The sequence below is a fragment of the Coenobita brevimanus genome, chromosome 47 (genome assembly GCF_032717465.1).
Source record: "Coenobita brevimanus isolate Jiangsu-jjx chromosome 47, ASM3271746v2, whole genome shotgun sequence".
NCBI lineage: Eukaryota > Metazoa > Arthropoda > Malacostraca > Decapoda > Coenobitidae > Coenobita > Coenobita brevimanus.
Genome location: NC_137000.1, coordinates 16,014,577 through 16,031,576, shown reverse-complemented (window position 1 = coordinate 16,031,576; position 17,000 = coordinate 16,014,577). Strand labels below are relative to the sequence as shown.

General features: G+C 42.4%; 1 protein-coding gene across 2 annotated transcripts in view; it reads right to left on the bottom strand.

Moving 5' to 3' along the window:
• The window catches only part of LOC145399058 (SET domain-containing protein SmydA-8-like), a 34,428-nt gene extending 24,170 nt beyond the window's left edge, over window positions 1-10,258 (bottom strand). Inside the window, exons 1-4 of one of the 2 annotated variants that reach the window (XM_080271800.1) lie at window positions 10,106-10,258; window positions 3,841-4,025; window positions 1,905-2,062; window positions 1,234-1,386 (exon numbers count right to left, since the gene is read on the bottom strand). In XM_080271800.1, coding sequence (XP_080127926.1) covers window positions 1,234-1,386; window positions 1,905-2,062; window positions 3,841-4,020 — 491 coding nt within the window. In that variant the 5' untranslated portion in view covers window positions 4,021-4,025; window positions 10,106-10,258. Of the gene's footprint in view, window positions 1-1,233; window positions 1,387-1,904; window positions 2,063-3,840; window positions 4,026-10,105 lie in introns of those variants that run through there. The other variant, XM_080271801.1, reaches the window with a different exon arrangement.
• Between the last annotated feature and the right edge of the window lie 6,742 nt (window positions 10,259-17,000).

The following is a 17,000-nucleotide window of genomic DNA, read 5'->3' as shown; positions in this document are numbered from 1 at the left end:
GAGCTGCTTCACCTACATGATTATTTAAGGCCCCTTCCAAAACTTCAGTTTCATCATCCCCCCATACCACTTACCACAAGGATTAAGTCATCCCAGACTATCTTTTTCTATATCATCCAAGCCAGCCTGTGGAACATACGCCGATATAAATGAAAATGTGAGCCAGCCGAACAAAATTTGTCACTATAATCCTTTCATTCACTTTCATTACATGTATGACATATTCCACCCATTTTTCCTTAACCAGCACACCCATACCAGCAGGTCCCTCTGCACTTCCCTGCCGAAATATCTGGGAACGATAATCCTCCCGGCCATCATTCTGTCTGCTCCTCCCCTACCTCTAACCTCCTGTACCCAGCCTAACATCCTCTCACCTTCTACTCACTGCCTCGACCACTTCCCCCGCCCTACCCTTCGAACTACCTACATTCCAATATGCCACTCTCACGTGATTATATATCACCCGCCGACATGTCGTAAAAATACCCCCGCTAATACCAATACCAATACACCAGTCCTGTATGAGACAGCCCTAGCATGTATTCAATATGGACGGTGGGTGTTAGCGCCGAAGTGGTGACATGTAGAGGTGTATGGTATGTAGGAGGACTGCTGGACCTTGATAGCAGGCTGTGAAGCCTATGCCCAGAGTCGGACAAAAAAAAAAAAAAGTTTCCCCTTTTTCTCATTTTTTTGTCATGTCATTTAAGATTAAGTAGGGAGAAGAGTCAGACCACGGGCCCCGTCCACCTGCACAGTCATTGGCATTGCAGGGAAACTGGAATAAAACAAGTATTATGAAGATTTTCAGTTGTGTGGCATCAAATGTGTGTGAAGCTCAACTAGAAGTAAAATATGCATTAACTACTTGCAAATGGATTTTGCCTGTGGGATGAAACCAAGATTTCAGAACTTGAATGATGTACAAGTTACTGTGTGGTACATTTCTCTGGGCACGCTGTTTGACAGCTTCCCTTCGTTTGTGCCTTCTATTTGTGTCTGGAGCCTACCTCACCCCAAGCATTACACAAGAATTAGGGCTGCTGTTGATGGTGATGATTGTATGGTGATGATGATGATGATGATGATGATAATAATAATGAAAATGAAGATTGTGATTATGATACTGATAGTAACGATAATGATTAATGTTGACAGTGATAATGATGGTAATGATAAAGATGGTGATGGTGGTGGTGATTCAACTGTCTCCACCATGCGGGCACTGACCTGAGCGCCATGACGACCTGGTAGTATGGGTTAGCTGCAGGTGCGTCCATTGGTACAGTGACACCCGCCGCCCTGGCCACCTCACACTCTGGCTGGTGGTCGGGGGACACTTCGCACTTGGCGCCACACAGTGGCCACCGGCACCGCGAACACCTGCACGCCAATCACACCACGTCACCACAGTCCTTCACCACTTCCAGATAATCATTAATACTGTATCATGGAAAGTCACAGGATCCCGTAACAGAAACAGATATACTGCTGTAATTCTTAAAAGACATTCATTAATTAGCTTTCTCTCGTACCTATGCTTAATTGTGTCAGGAGAACGAGGGGAGGGAAATGAATAGTCCTCCCACGTCTCTTACTCCCACAAAAACAAAATCTTCGTTACGACACGAAAATTATTGCAGGTTATACTAACTTTTGCAGGAAGGACAAGGACAGGAGAGGCAGAGGCTTTTCATACCTCTTGTTCTTCTTGTAAAACCAAGGCAAAATTACGATAGGGAGTTCATCCTAAGTTTGTTGGTGAATCTCAGCCAAGTTTTTTATACGTGATTCTTAACATTTTCGTTCATTTGCCTCATATACAGCGTAATAAAGCCTATACTGGTTAGTATAATATACAGTTTCCATACTGTCAGCAGCAGCACAAAAGTAGACCGAACCTGTAGTCGCCAGAGAGTCTCCTGTAGCATCCCAGACACAGAGGCTCCGTGTCCTGCCTTGGCCCCAGCACCAGCGGCGCATCCGTCAGCACGAGGTCGTCCACGTCCAGGTCACGCGACGCCACCAGCACCCGACCCGCCTCAGGACACTTGGTTATCTGTGCCGTGGTGGTGGTGGAGGGAGACAGTAAGTTAGCACACCACTCCCATATTCTTCTCGATTAAGGAGACTTTCTAACACTTCTTTCTTATCTGTGAATTTCTGCATACAGTACATTAAAATAATCTTCTATATTATTAAAGTAGTGTATGATGATATTACTAACATGCAAAAGGACAGACATGTGTACTGTGCCAAATAATTCGCTGTCACTGAGTTTGTGGGATGGATGCAGCTCACAAGGTTATACCAGCCTGCAGCAATTATCAAGCAATCAAATCTATACAGTACCATAGTCCAATACCGCTGTCTTCTGCTCACTGTCTGTTACTTGTATCTCTCCTTCCTACCTTCCCTCTGTCCCTCCCTCCATGACTTTACCACAACAAGAAGGGATCAGCAATGGGGGGAATGATTGTAGAGTTTGGTCAAGTTGGTAGTCTCATCAGATTTGCTATAAGGTCGTCTTCTGGTGGTGTAAGAGTCTTTCTACGAGTTCTTCCCTAATGACGTTGTGCGTTTTTTACAAATGTTTTATCAGAATGGTCATGGAACAGATTAATAACAAAAGAATAATAAAGTGACACAGGCAGAAATCAGCTCTTAGGGAAGCGATACACTAGTGAGCCATAGTTTCTGATCACCCTGTTTCCCTGCCACTGACTGGTAGGAAGTCGTTGCCGCAGTTCACACCGAAACCAGACCTGACCCAGCGGCCAGTGTCAAGATAGGAACTATTTCGAAGCCGTACTAGGCTACACTGACAACAGTTCGCGATGACACTTTTACTCGAGCAGTATAGACAAACTTCGAATTACCAACGATAGGTATTCGCTGGGCACAACAACCAAGGCCACGACTTCCCTTCAGTCGGAGACAGAGGTAATTGGTGGGTAGAGCCTAATACCAAGGCTGGCGATTGTACTATAGAACTTCCTAACCTCACGAGAATATCGCTCCTTGAATGTGTCCTGGTGAAGAACTGGAAAAGCCTCCCTGACACAACACTGCATAAAGAGAAGGATGGATATTACCACTGTTATTACCGACAAGAAAATATCAACCAAAATTTTGACACTTTGGTCTTGCTTATCTACAAAACTAAAAGCTGCAATATTCATTTGCTATAAGGTTCTATGCAAAGACTAATGGCAGGTACTATTAATATCTATTCAGTCCCGATTTTTACAGAGTTATTCGTTGTGCTGTTAAGCTTATAATGAATGATTAGTGCAATGCAAATTGTCCTTCCGTCGCTAACAATCAGAAATATTCTGCGCATCATTAAAGAACCAGAAACTCAGACAAGGCACGGATGATTTGTGCTCCAGAACCAATGTTCACAGTTCACACTCACCCCATACCCAGCACCGCATCACACTCTCCTGAGGGATGTGTAGGTGATCAAACAACAAACCTAACGCAAGTGACTGACACACCAGGGTTTGTATTCTCGTGAGCTTAGGAGGCTCGAAAACACCTTTTTCTTACCACTTGACCTCAGAATATGGCATGATAATTCCGTTGTATGTTTTTTTTTCATACGAACTAAGTGTCGATATGAAGTAAAAGTAACATGCCAGAAGTGCAGTATGCAAAATTAATTGCTAAGGAAGAGGTGTCAGAGTTTCCCAAGCCTAAGATACAGTTACAGATACAGAGTGTGCAAAACGAACCCTAAACCCGAGATGCACAAAATGTGAAAAACAAATCTCTATGAATGAGGAGTCAGAGAGCCTCCTAAACCCACAAAACTACGTGTACCAAGTGACTCACGGTGAAGGGTCTGCAGTTGTCCTTGTGCCCTGGCCATCCCTTCTTCTGACACTCCTTGCTGCAGTAGTACACGGCGCGGCAACCAGTACACTTGGTCTCAGCGGGGCCCTCACACCACCCACACCTACCCACACCCTCACTCACACCGCCCTCCACCCCGCCACCGCCACCCACGCCCATCTCTTCTACAGGAAAACCGGGAACAGAATGAAGACACAGAGTAAATAGCACAAAAGGCGCACTATGAATATAAAATCAGTTAAGTACCTGAAAAGAGAACTGATACATCACACATAAAACATGGGTTTCAAGTTAATACATCTTGGTATTAAAATGTGCTCCTAGGCATGTATCTGCACATGTTAAAAATATCTCCAAGCACATTATATTCATGACGGATGTATTTGGGGCTGATCTGTATCCAAAAGTAGTGGGGAAACCAATACCTATTGATGAACATAGGTTACTTGTATCGTGGCCCTGAATGCGTCTCTGCACAATGGCACACCTGTTGGTCTGGTTGCCTCCACTGTCGACATACTGATCTACTTTGACGTGATTAACATTGGCTTTTTGCTCTGGGGTTCTTGCCGCACATCTGGTCATGGCCAGGAATATGTTTAATCTGACCAATGGTAGTGTTGTATGATATGGTATGGTATAGACCTAACCCGAACCAATCAAGATAACTTTGCTCATAGCAACAGATTCACAACCTTTCCTGGCCATTCCTAACTTTTGCCAGAGAATCATTGATGATCCCCCCCTCCACATCGAAAGGGATAAATTCCCCCTTTGGGAGCTGATATATACAACTCTAGATTCTACAGTTTTTCGCCTCCATCTAACGGTATTTTTTAAAATATAAGGCAAGAAATGCAGCGGTATGACTGAGATTTCTGCAAAGTTTGGGGAATATTTTAGATATTTTATACTTCTCTGTAACGTGATACTAATTTGGGGACCAAAATCGTTATCTTATTTTTAAAGCCACAAACTTAAACGCAAAAAGCATTTGACTATAAAATATATCAGATATACAATCAACATCGCATCATCAAGATCACTTGGGTCATTTGGGCTTTATACGTTTATTCCCTTCCCCTTCCCATCCCCTGGAATATACAAATTTCCTCCCAGCAGGGAATTCCCTCTCATATGGAAACACATACTATAGATGATACAAGAATCTCAATAGAAATGATACAAAACACACGCTCCAAATAATGCTCAGGGAACATCATGAGTGATACAAAGAAAATTTTTAGACAATGCATTGATGAAAGAAACACAAATGTGGGACTTAGTGTGTACTGACTTTTCGCCTTATGGCTTCCTTAGAATACAATTGCTGAATATACACCACATTTCCTGTATAAATAGCAATACCTCATCCCCCTCACACCGCCACTGCCTTCTGCTATATGTACAGTCGCCAAATGTTCCACCTGGGCCACCTAGCCGCGAGAGGTGGGTAACGGGTGCTGGCAACAGTGTATATGTTTGTTCGTGTGTACATGCTCGACGGAAGTTCGGATCGTCAACTCTCTTCGTCTGTAGTGAACCTCCGTCAGAGTCAGAGTTCATCCCATAGATGGCTGGGTACGGAGTTGGGTGGGGAGAAAAATGTCTCAGGAGTAAGGCGGCTCTCCCATCGGCTCAGCCAGTTGCATGAAACTGGTCGCACGGAAACTTGTTGTGTGCCACAGGTCGCGCTGACCAAGGCCAAATAAATATGACTATATTAATTCTATAATAAGGTAATATATAATAATATTATGATATAAATATATACTATTATATATAATACAATAATATTTATCATACTATACTTACTTGGCCTTGGTCCGTGCAACCTGTGGCACGCAACAATTCCATGCAACCGGTTTCCTGCAACTGGTCAAGCCGATGGGAGAGCTGCTTAAGGGGGCAGCTTGGCATAGTGAAGGCCAGGGCAGGCGCAGGACGGGGGGGGGGGGGTTACGTTGTTCATACCGTCAGTGATAATCATTGCCGAACTAGTTTTTGAGATCCATTAGCATTCTACTAAATATTTGTATTCTTAACAATCCTAAACATTTTATTTTCTATGTTGTTTTTACATTGTTACCATAACACTGTATACTGTAATCGCTGCTAACCTTTCTCCGTCTCACTCTCTCCTTTTATCAGTAATTCCATTTCATAGGATTATCACTTGATACCATTATCAGTATAGGTTGAAGAGGAATGCATTTACCTAACATCTACGTCCAGTTACAAGTAAGATTACCTGCCATATTCACATCATGAATGACACTGACCAATAAACATTAGGATGATGTTCAGACACTGTTAACGGTTGCTTATTTCCTCGTTGGTAGTACTTCAGGTTTTTGTGTGTTCTGAAGAGCACCACGAAGAGGTAGGAGGTTAAAATACTGTCACTTCAACAGGCATAGTTTATGTATACTGCTGTCGATGTGGCTATTATATCAGCTATGTTAATGACTTACCGTATCATATTTCATATGACTGTGGTCATAACAGCACACCTAGTGCATTCATCTAACGAATGACTGAATTACACATTACAAGGAATATTGATTGTGAGCGGTGCCGCTTATGTGTGAGGTCACACATTTACACGCTCATCGATTATTCACCGAACAACATTATCTCACATTACAGCAAGATGAAGACACCACCTCTCCATCACAGTATGCAAAAGCTTCCAGTCATTTTAAGCACAACTGCTATTGATTCATGAATTATTGGGACATTTATATCACCATTGCATGTGATATTACTTAAGTGACTGGTAAATGCAACATAACGAACATGAAATTATCATTACAAGCTGAAACACTGATTTTTTTTTTTTTTTTTTTTTTTTTTTTTAATCGCACGAACCTAGGCGCTTTAGCTCCCGTCGACTCGTGACTATCTGACTCGAGGCAGTATTCTGCCTCGGCTCAACGAACGAGTTTCAACCTCCGACATCTACAGTTCCTATCTCGCCCACTTAGTGTAAATTAATATCCGCCCAATGAGTTGACCTAACTTACGTGATCATGTCTCGGATCAAGAATGGTATTTCAATAGGTTTAATCAAGACCGACCCAGGACTGGCGCAATGTAAAACGAACAGTTAGACACCGGTATCTACTATTCTACCGTAAGAGCCGATCACACGACGGTTCTTCCCCCCAGTATTCAGTACAATTTTTAGCCATGGGTTTATCATGTAATAATGAAAATGAATACGTTTATAAATATGCAATATGTATAAAGATCCGGTCTTTTAGATTATTCTGCTAATTGTTTTCAATATTCGCATTATCCAATACTTTCAAGAAGTTCCTTTGAAATTCTATTGGCTAAAAATTGTTGACCGAATATTGGGATGAACTCTGCCGGAGGTTCACTACGGACGAAGAGAGCTGAAGATCCGAACTTCCGTCGAGCATGTACACACGAACAAACATATACACCGATGCCAGCACCCGTTACCCACCTCTCGCGGCTAGGTGGCCCAGGTGGAACGTTTGGCGACTGTACATGAAATGTGGTATTTATTCAGCAATAATTCTATTCTGAGGACACCATGAGGAGAAAATCCATTACACACTGAAGTCCCACATCGGTGTTTCTTTCTCCAGTTTGTCTACGAACAGTGAATCAACTGTCATTGATGTTAAGCTTTTTACTGCCTTTATTCAATATATAATTCTCATTTCCTTTCTGGTTGTATACCTCTATTACAGTCATTAATTCTGCCAACAACCAGACTATACCATTTAAGGGACTGCCTGATTGGTGCTAATATATATATATATATATATATATATATATATATATATATATATATATATATATATATATATATATATATATATATATATATATGTATATATATATATATATATTTTTTTTTTAAGGCGTCATCACAGTGAAGGAGTAACGGCCATCGCCTGCACTGTGACCAGCTGATACTTTATCTTTCAAGGCTGATTCACAATATAACTTACGATAATTTTCTTTCGTAACTAAGACTTGTTTCCTCAAGTCAAACAAAAACACATAGAAAGGATATGCATGTCTTTCCTGCAAAGAGAACTCTTAGTTACGACAGTGATTTGACCCTAAGTTTGAAAATCAACGTCGTGCAATGTTGTGATTGCTTTAGAAGGGAATTTTATTGATGTAACGGTGGGCTGTGACGCTTGATTATAATGAACAGGATCTCTGCTGACTGGTTCAGTGCTATGAATGTCTGTGATCGGCTTGGTCTGATAATGAGAACAAAATTATGTTTATTTAGAGAGAAAGTGACTGTAATGTGCTGATGAATAGAGAGACTTGGACTGGTGGAAGGTTTTAAGTACCTATACCTGTATATGGTAACACAAGAGAGAGGTAAACGTTTGATGGAGTTGGAGAGCAGAGCGGCCCAAGGATGAAAAATAGGCGGTGCTATGGAGACGGTTTGAAAACAGCTAAAAGTGTTGCATTAAGGTGTAATAGTACCCACATTATAGCACGGGTGTGAGACTTGGGTGTGGCGTCAGTGTGAATAGTCAACAATGAATGCAGTGGAAATGGAACTGCTAAGGAATGTGTGTGTGAGTTGCGTAAAATGAACAGGATAAGATACAAAGAGCTCGTGAAAGATATCGATTACAGAAGTCTATCGATGAACCACAAAGCAGAGTGTTTAAAGGTGGAAGGAATAACTGTGGTAAGTCAGGAAGAGGAGGGAGCGATGAGGTGTGTGTGTGTGTGTGTGTGTGTGTGTGTGTGTGTGTGTGTGTGTGTGTGTGTGTGTGTGTGTGTGTGTGTGAGAGAGAGAGAGAGAGAGAGAGAGAGAGAGAGAGGTATGGAAGTTAAGGAAGCTAAGAAGTAAGAACTTAACACGAGAAAAAGAGTGATAAGTGTAGTATCTATGAAGGCGCACACGACACAGGCTGTAACCCTTTTTCAAAATGGCCGTCAGCGGAGAAAATCTATCTTACAGGTGCGTATAAAATGCATTATAACAGTGCAGATATTTTGCGTGAAAGGTGGAAGCAGGATTCGAGGGTTTGGCTGATGCATGAGTGATTGTGTTGTTCATTTGACTAGGCGTGCTGTTTGCTAGTTCTCTTACTTCTATGCTTTCTATTTCCTTGTTTCAGAGTTGTACCTCATCTCATTTCTCAACTGGGAAGTAGGATGGGATGATGATGCTGAGCGCTGGACCATAATGCACAGGAGGCAGTTCAGTGTCTTTTATCAAAATGCAAACTTGTCTGTTCACTGTAAATAACAGGAGTGAAACTTCAAACCTGTGACTGCAGTCCCTCCACCCTTCATGCAAGTAGAGCACGAGAGTGAGGTAGGTGAGTGGTGAAGAAGGGAGGGCGTGAGTGATGATGGAGTGATGGAGGGAGGGAGGAGGGCAGGTGAGCGGTGTGGGAGGGAGGGGGTGAATGGTGAGGGGGGGAAGAAGATAGTATAGAGATGTGTGAGAAGTGAGGGCGGGGTGAGTGTTGTACGGATGGGAGACAACAGGAGGAGGTATGGTGTGGGGGAGAAGAGGGATTACCACACCTTGCTCGAGCACGAGAGGGTATGGGAGGCTGGGAGAAAGGGGAAGCTGCAGGGGGAAAGGGAAGGGAGGAGGACCCTATAGGGGCAACGCTGAATAGTGATGCTGTGAGAAAACTAATAAAATGGAATTGAGTGGAACACAGGACAGACATTAAGGTTTAAGGATGGCACCCTTGTGGTCTGAAACGTTACAGAAAGAAGGAACTGAAACTGTTTCTTGCATGTTTCCTTTCCAAGCATTTTATCCACTTGTCAGTATGAATCAGTCACAAAAATAGGTAATATAGTGGGGTAACATTCCCATTGCTCACAGTCAGCATATGGCACAATTGTGTATGTCAAAGGCTCATAAAAAAATAATTGCGTTCAGCCGTAAGTAAACATCATTGCCATATATTTAACTCTCTGACCTCGGGAGGTGCCAGTGGCGAATAAAAACGTCTGGCGCTACCCATAGTAAGTAGATACGTCGTCACCTGACATTTGAGAGTTAAGAAATATTGGAATCCCAGATTAGATTTCGTGTATTTAAGTTTCAAATTAGGAACAGTGGAGTCAGTGCAGAGATTGAGGTGTTGGGATATTTATCCACTATCTGGCGTTTTTGCCAGACAGGACAATTTCCTTTCGTATTATAATATTAATTTACTATTTAATCTGAAGCCACAAGCTCAAGGTTTGCGTAATGTCTCACCTTCCGGCGTGTGTGTGTGTGTCCTGGCAGTGGCGTGGAGTTGTTATGTCACCTTCTTTTTGTTCACGATAAAGTTCAATTTGTGTTCGAACGAGTGTAGGTGCCGCTCAGCACCCACCAGCGGACCACCAGGTAAACACACGTGGCACCCAACACTAGTGCCACCGTCGGAAGGAAGCCAAATGCGGCCCTACCTTCCCAACCCCTTCCCTCCCCTCACCTCCACTCCCTTCCCCCTTCCTCTACTTCCTCATCCACCCCTCCCTTTCCCTCCCACACCCGCCTCCTTCCCTCCTCCTCCATTATATCCCTCTCCCTCCCCCCCATTACCTTGCTCTCCCCTCCCTCACCGCTCTTTTCTCTTCCTCGTCCTCTCCTCCCCTTCTCCTCCCCTTCCTCATCCGCTGCTCCGTCCATCTCCCCTGCCTACCTTCCCTCACCCTCCTCTTCCCTCTCACCTCCCCTACCTCACCCACCCCTCCCCTACCAGCCCACACCCGTCATTCCTTCCCTTCCTCACCCTTGTCTTTAGCTGGTAGATTAGTTTTATTAGTTATAACTTTCCCTATACCAAACACACACGAAAGAACCAACAGATCTGGTGATGTTTGCCTTGCTTGCACTCCCTGTACGCCCTCCCTTCCCCAACATTTCCTCTCATCTCACCCTCCCCTCCCGCCTCTCGTCCTTTCCTCACCCTTTCATACCATCCCCTCCCCTCCCTCCTCCTTTCCTCCAGTCCTCTTCCCTTCTCTCACGCATAGCACGTACTGTACATTTACAAACTACCTTATGCTTAGTTCCGTGTAGTCACTAAGCTTTCTTTCCACAGAATGAACAAAAAAATAAGACTGCCGATATCCTTCCCATGTCTGGTGTGCTTCCTGCAAACCTACATCTTTGGTGCAGAGGCAACATTATTGTACGTGATACTGTGCACCTCAGGCCAGGGGTCTTAACTGCAAAAGCTACTGACCCATTTTTGCAATATACAAGTTTCCGTAGTAATTAATGATTATCACAAACAGCATTATTTTTCGTGTTTTCACTTTTATATTCACGCTGATTTGATTGTTAAGTGTTTGGTAGCGGTATACGTGAAAACAGACATAGCTGTCTTATGCACCACTTAAGTATTGGGGAGTTTATAAATACAGCACCAGGAAAGCATCAGGATTCGTACGTCTGGCACCTAACTCCCTGCCCCTCCTTGATGTAGTTGTCATACCGGCCTGGCTGTACGTGACGTGGCTCTTACGTAGTGTTCAATAGGTGGATTGTTGGATTACGACGACGGTGTAATATTTTGATTTCCAACCTAATTATTACTTTTTAATTCTCGTTAATACTCTGGAATATTATATTTTTCATCGATAATAATAATGAATCTGAAGGTGATTCGTCAAGGGGGAAGGTGATGGAAGGAAAATGAGTAACAAAAAGAAAAAATAAGAAATAGAAGAGGAAGAAAAAGAAGAAGAGGAAGAAGAAAAAGAAGAAGGAGAGAGAGAGAGAGAGAGAATCAAGCCACGCTAGTTTGGGTATTAATAGACAGTGGTATGTGAGAGGGTGAGGGGCGAGGGCATGAAAGCAGGGAGGGAGGCCAGGCAGGAGGGTACAGGAGATAGGAGGGGAGGGAATATTTGAGAGAGAGAGAGAGGAGAAAAATAAGAGAAGAGTGGGAAGGAATGGAAGAGAAAGAACGATGTAAATGGTGTCAGGGGAAATTAAGAGAAAGGCACAAGAAAACTAAAATATACTGTATACACGAGGCTCAATATGGCAGGAGATCATTTTTTGCTGAATCTTCCCCTACAACAAGACCCCCAGTAGTCTTTCTCCAGGGGACGATTGTGACAGCAAAAATTGGGTATGGAAACTGAGTATATAGGGCAAAGCTTAAAACAGATAACAACTGAAGACAAGACACGGCCGCCTGAGACTCAAGAATAGGAAGAGAGAATAATGATCCGGTTTAGCGCGATGACGTTTGTGTTATTTTAATCTTGCCACCGCCAGGCTGTTATATTGGGCTTAACCCCTTGGCTGCGGCTGACGTGATTTGATACTTACTCCTGCTGCTGCCATATGAATTTATTGATCTTAGGAAAGGTTTCTCTTGCTGTTGAGGGTTGTCAAGGCTAAGCTAACCCTTCCAGTTCGAAAATTCTGTCTTAAACTCACTATAATCGTCTTGAGGTTTCTTGAATAAAATGTAAAAAAACGTCAATGGATTCACAGACTTTTGGAAAGCCTGTGGTGGTGGTGGGGGGGGGGTTAAAAGATAATCCCAGCTAATACCTTCATCCCGAAGACGTTGTGGTGTTTATTTTTTCTTGCTATCCCAGACAACTTTCTTGAGTCTTAGGATACATTTGTTCGATTACATACAACTTTCATTTAGTCCTCCAGGCTGAAGAAAATTGTGTGGTGGTGGCAAGAAAATATAAAAGACACTTCCCAAGTCTAGGGATCAACTCCTTCAGCTAACAAGATGTATAAACCTGATGGAGTCCCTCCTGTTGTTCTCAGGAACTGTGCTTCAGTGCTTACACCCTGCCTAGGTTAACCCTTTTGCCTTTATCCGTGAACTTGTATTTTTCCTTCTTGAAAGTTAGCTATCATTCAGCCTATCTCGAAAAAGGATGACCATTCCCGGCCTTCTAACTGCCGCCCAATTGCTTTAACATCCTGTATTTCTGAAGTTTTTATATATATTCTTAACAAAAAAAAATCTTTCCTATCATAACTTTCTTACCGATATCCAGTATATGTTCCGCCAGCGACGCTCCACTGGCGATCCTCACTTTCTTGCCGACTTCTGGTCATCCTCCTTCCGAGACTTTTAGCGAAAAGTTTTCCATTGCACTTGACATCACAAGGGCTTTCAATTGAGTCTGTCACAAACCATTAATCTCCAAATCCCCCCTTGTACGGTTTCTATCCTTCTATCTGTGCCTTCATCTCCAGCCTCCTTTTTGGTCGTTCTGTAGCTGCTGCTGTGGACGGCCACCGTTCTTCTCCTCAGGGCTCTGTCCTATCACCAACTCTCTTCCTTCTATTTACCAATGATCTTTTAAGCAGTACACCTAACTGTGTCCACTCATCCGTTGATGACTCCTCCCTCCGCCTTTCCATCCTGTCATAGTGTACATCACAACAATTACGTCAACAAACGGGATGAAGCTACGACACACATGATTTCCGATCTGTCACGTGATTCTGATTGTGGTAAAAGTAGCCTTGTTGTTTTTAATGCATCAAAAACTCTTCCACAGGAGTACCCTATAACATTTAACAACATCCAACTCAAGCCTGTTTCATCGCTGACCATACATGGGATTCATTCCCTTGGGATTTATCATGGAAAAATCTCATTACCTCTCTTGCAAAACCTGCATCCAAGACTTTAGGTGTGGTTAGCCGGTTTCGTGCTTTCTTTGCCCGCTGCACAACTGTTGACTTTACACACGGGTTTTATTCGCCCCTGTGTAAAGAACAGCCCTCACGTGTGTCGGGGGGGGGGGTTGTCTTCCCACATACAGCTCTTCTCAACAAGATGGAATCAAAGGTTCTTCGTCTGACTAAATCTTCTCTCAATGATCCTCTTCAGCCTCTGTCTCATCGCCACACTGTTGCATCTCTGCCTCTTTTCTATTCTTACTTCAATGGTCATTGCTCTTCAGAATTGTTTTCTTGCATTCCCCTTTCATTACGGTGCGTGCATAGCACCCGTCTGGTTGCAAACTCTCATCCTTTTTCTGCCCAGCCCTCAGTTGCAACAGTTAATCGTTAATTCCAGTCCTTCATGTATGCAACCTGTCACCTCTGGAACTGTCTCCCTCTGTCTGTATTTCCTGCTGCCTATGACCTCCAGTTTTTCAAACGCAGTGTGTCCAGGCATCTCAAAGTGAACGGATCTTGAATTTGGCTCTCTGGGTTTCGAGAGAAAACGGCCCCAGTTGAAAACGGCCTTCACCAAAACGGCCCCACCCTATGACCTCTCCTTGTATTAGTATTTTGTGCATACTGTAGTGTTGCCACTTAAACCAAAACCTATCCTAACCTAAACTAACCTAACATGTTGGCAATAATGTTATAAGAAAAAAAATACCAAATCATATCTGTGAGATAAAATTGTATTTTTGCTCACAATACTGTACAGTATGCCAGTGTAAATTTAGGCCATAGAGTGGGGCTGTTTTGGCCATAGGGTGGGGCCGTTTTGGTCATAGGGTGGGGTTGAGTGGGACCGTTTTGGTGAGGGCCGTTTTCAACTGGGGCCGTTTTTTCCTGCTTCGGCTCTCTGTTGTCTTGCTTATGTTTTTTCTTGGAGGAGACAGTCTTGCTGGCTCTGGTCTTTGGTTTCTTCTTCCTTGCATAAAAAAAACTTTCACCCCTTGTCTCTCCAACTCTATAATGCAAAAGTAAACCGATACTCCCAGTCCTTTTTGTATGCAACAGGTTAGGTCCGGAACTGTCTTCCTTTGTCTGTATTTCCTTCAACATTATGACCTCCAGTATTTTAAACGCAATGTGTTCAGGCATCTCGAAATTAACTGTCTTGAATTTGGCGCTTTTTTTTTTTTTTTTTCCTTAGGGTACCAATAATGCTGGCTTCTTGCCTTTGGTTCCTTCTTCCTTGCATAAAAAAGAAAATATCATGACGTCTTATTTCTTTATGTTTGACATCTGCAGATAATTTTATTTATGTCAGCGAATACCTCTTGCAGTGAAGGAGTTAACAGTTAGAAGACTGAGTCGTGTTCTCTCCTTACCTGGAATATACCTGCCTGGTGATGTACTGGTTACAACGTCCCACTCAGCGTGACGGCCTTGCTTACATTCAATACCCAAAAGGTGACTGGAAGTTTTTCAGTCATGTACTGCAGTCATGGGAAGTTCACTAATCATTTACCTTTAAATGTACTGAACTACAGAAGCTGTAACCGTTCTTATCGTTGTTACAGCATCAGCCCGAGGATTTCACTTATATTTCATTCCTGCTATTATCAGACAATGTTACTCAACTTTGGCGGAAATATTTGGGAGCTAAAGGTTTAATGAAGAATATATCGAACCCGTCCAATTCAAAATGTTTATCCTAAACTGAAAAGAATCGTCTAAAAGTAGGAAGAATGTGTTTTATATATATATATATATATATATATATATATATATATATATATATATATATATATATATATATATATATATAGATAGATATAGATATATATAGATATATATATAGCTATATATATATATATATATATATATATATATATATATATATATATATATATATATATATATTTTGCCAGACGCCTTAATCCCGTAACGGGTGCCCACAAACAAATCACCTCCATGTCGCCCTGTCCTCTGCCATTTCACTGCCCTGCTCCCAGCTAACCCCCCCCCCACCTCTCTCATATACCTCTCCATTCCATCCCTCCATCTCATCCTTGGCCTTTCCCTCCCTCCACCCCCCTTCACCTCACTCACATACACTCTCCTCGTTAGTCTCTCACTCTCAATCCTCTCCACATGGCCAAACCAGTTCAATGTGTTTCTCCCAGCTCTTCCTATCACATTCACATCCAAACCACAACGATCCCTCACATCCTCATTCGTCAGCCTGTCTCTCCATGTGACTCCACAGGTTCCTCCCAAATAACTCATTTCCACTGCTCTCACTCTTGACTTGTGTCCTTCCAACAACGTCCAAGCTTCACTTCCATACGTTAGAGATGGTATCACAATACTGTCATGTAGTAACTTTTTCACTTCCATGCTCACTTCCCTGTTTCTTATCACTGCTTTCAAGGAACCAGCAACCTTTCTTCCTTGTTGTACCCTTTCAAGTACTTCACCCTCTAAACTTCCATCCTTACTCATCACACTCCCCAAGTACTTAAAAGCACTCATATTTTCCATTTCCTCATCATCCAACCTCACTGTACATTCACTGACTTCACCTCTCTCAAAAACCATAACTTTACCCTTCTCTACATTCATCTTTAGATTCCATTTCTTACGTACTCTCCCAGACTCATCCACCAAGCCTTGCAGCTATCCTTCGTCTTCACTTAGCAACACAGTATCATCTGCAAACAACAGTACAGGGAGTTTCCAAACACTGCCCTCTCTCACTAGGGCCTCTCCAACATCCACTGCCTTACCTTGTATCTCTTCTATAACCCCATCCATATACAGATTGAACAACCATGGAGACATGACACATCCTTGCTTCAATCCAACCTTCAAATAGAAAAACTCACTCAGTTCACTATTCACGCGCACTGCAGCCCTAGCACCCTCATACATACTCTTCACAGCATTCAGCAACTTCTCGTCTACTCCATATATTCTTAATACTTTCCATAAGCCTTGCTTATCCACCCTGTCATATATATATATATATATATATATATATATATATATATATATATATATATATATATATATATATATATATATATATATATATATATATATATATATATATATATATATATATATATATATATATATATATATATATATATATATATATAAGTGTGTGTGTGTGTGTGTGTGTGTGTGTCAAACCTCACCCCGTCCTAAATCTTAGGCTGGGTAAATGTTGGAATGATGATAGTGATGATGGTGAATAATTAGCAAGAGTGGCTTTCAATACATCAGGTCTAAGCAACTATTTCTCTTATTCGTTTACCGAAAGGACAGTTTTGATTTGCTGCATACAAAGTATCAGTTACAGTTTATATGGCCATAGCCCATCTCGGCTACGTGTACAGCCGGGGTTTCAGTCTTACAGACCTATCATCATAATCATTACCGTCATCATCATTTTCAGTTACATCATCATCATCGCCATCATCATCATAAGATGGGTAAG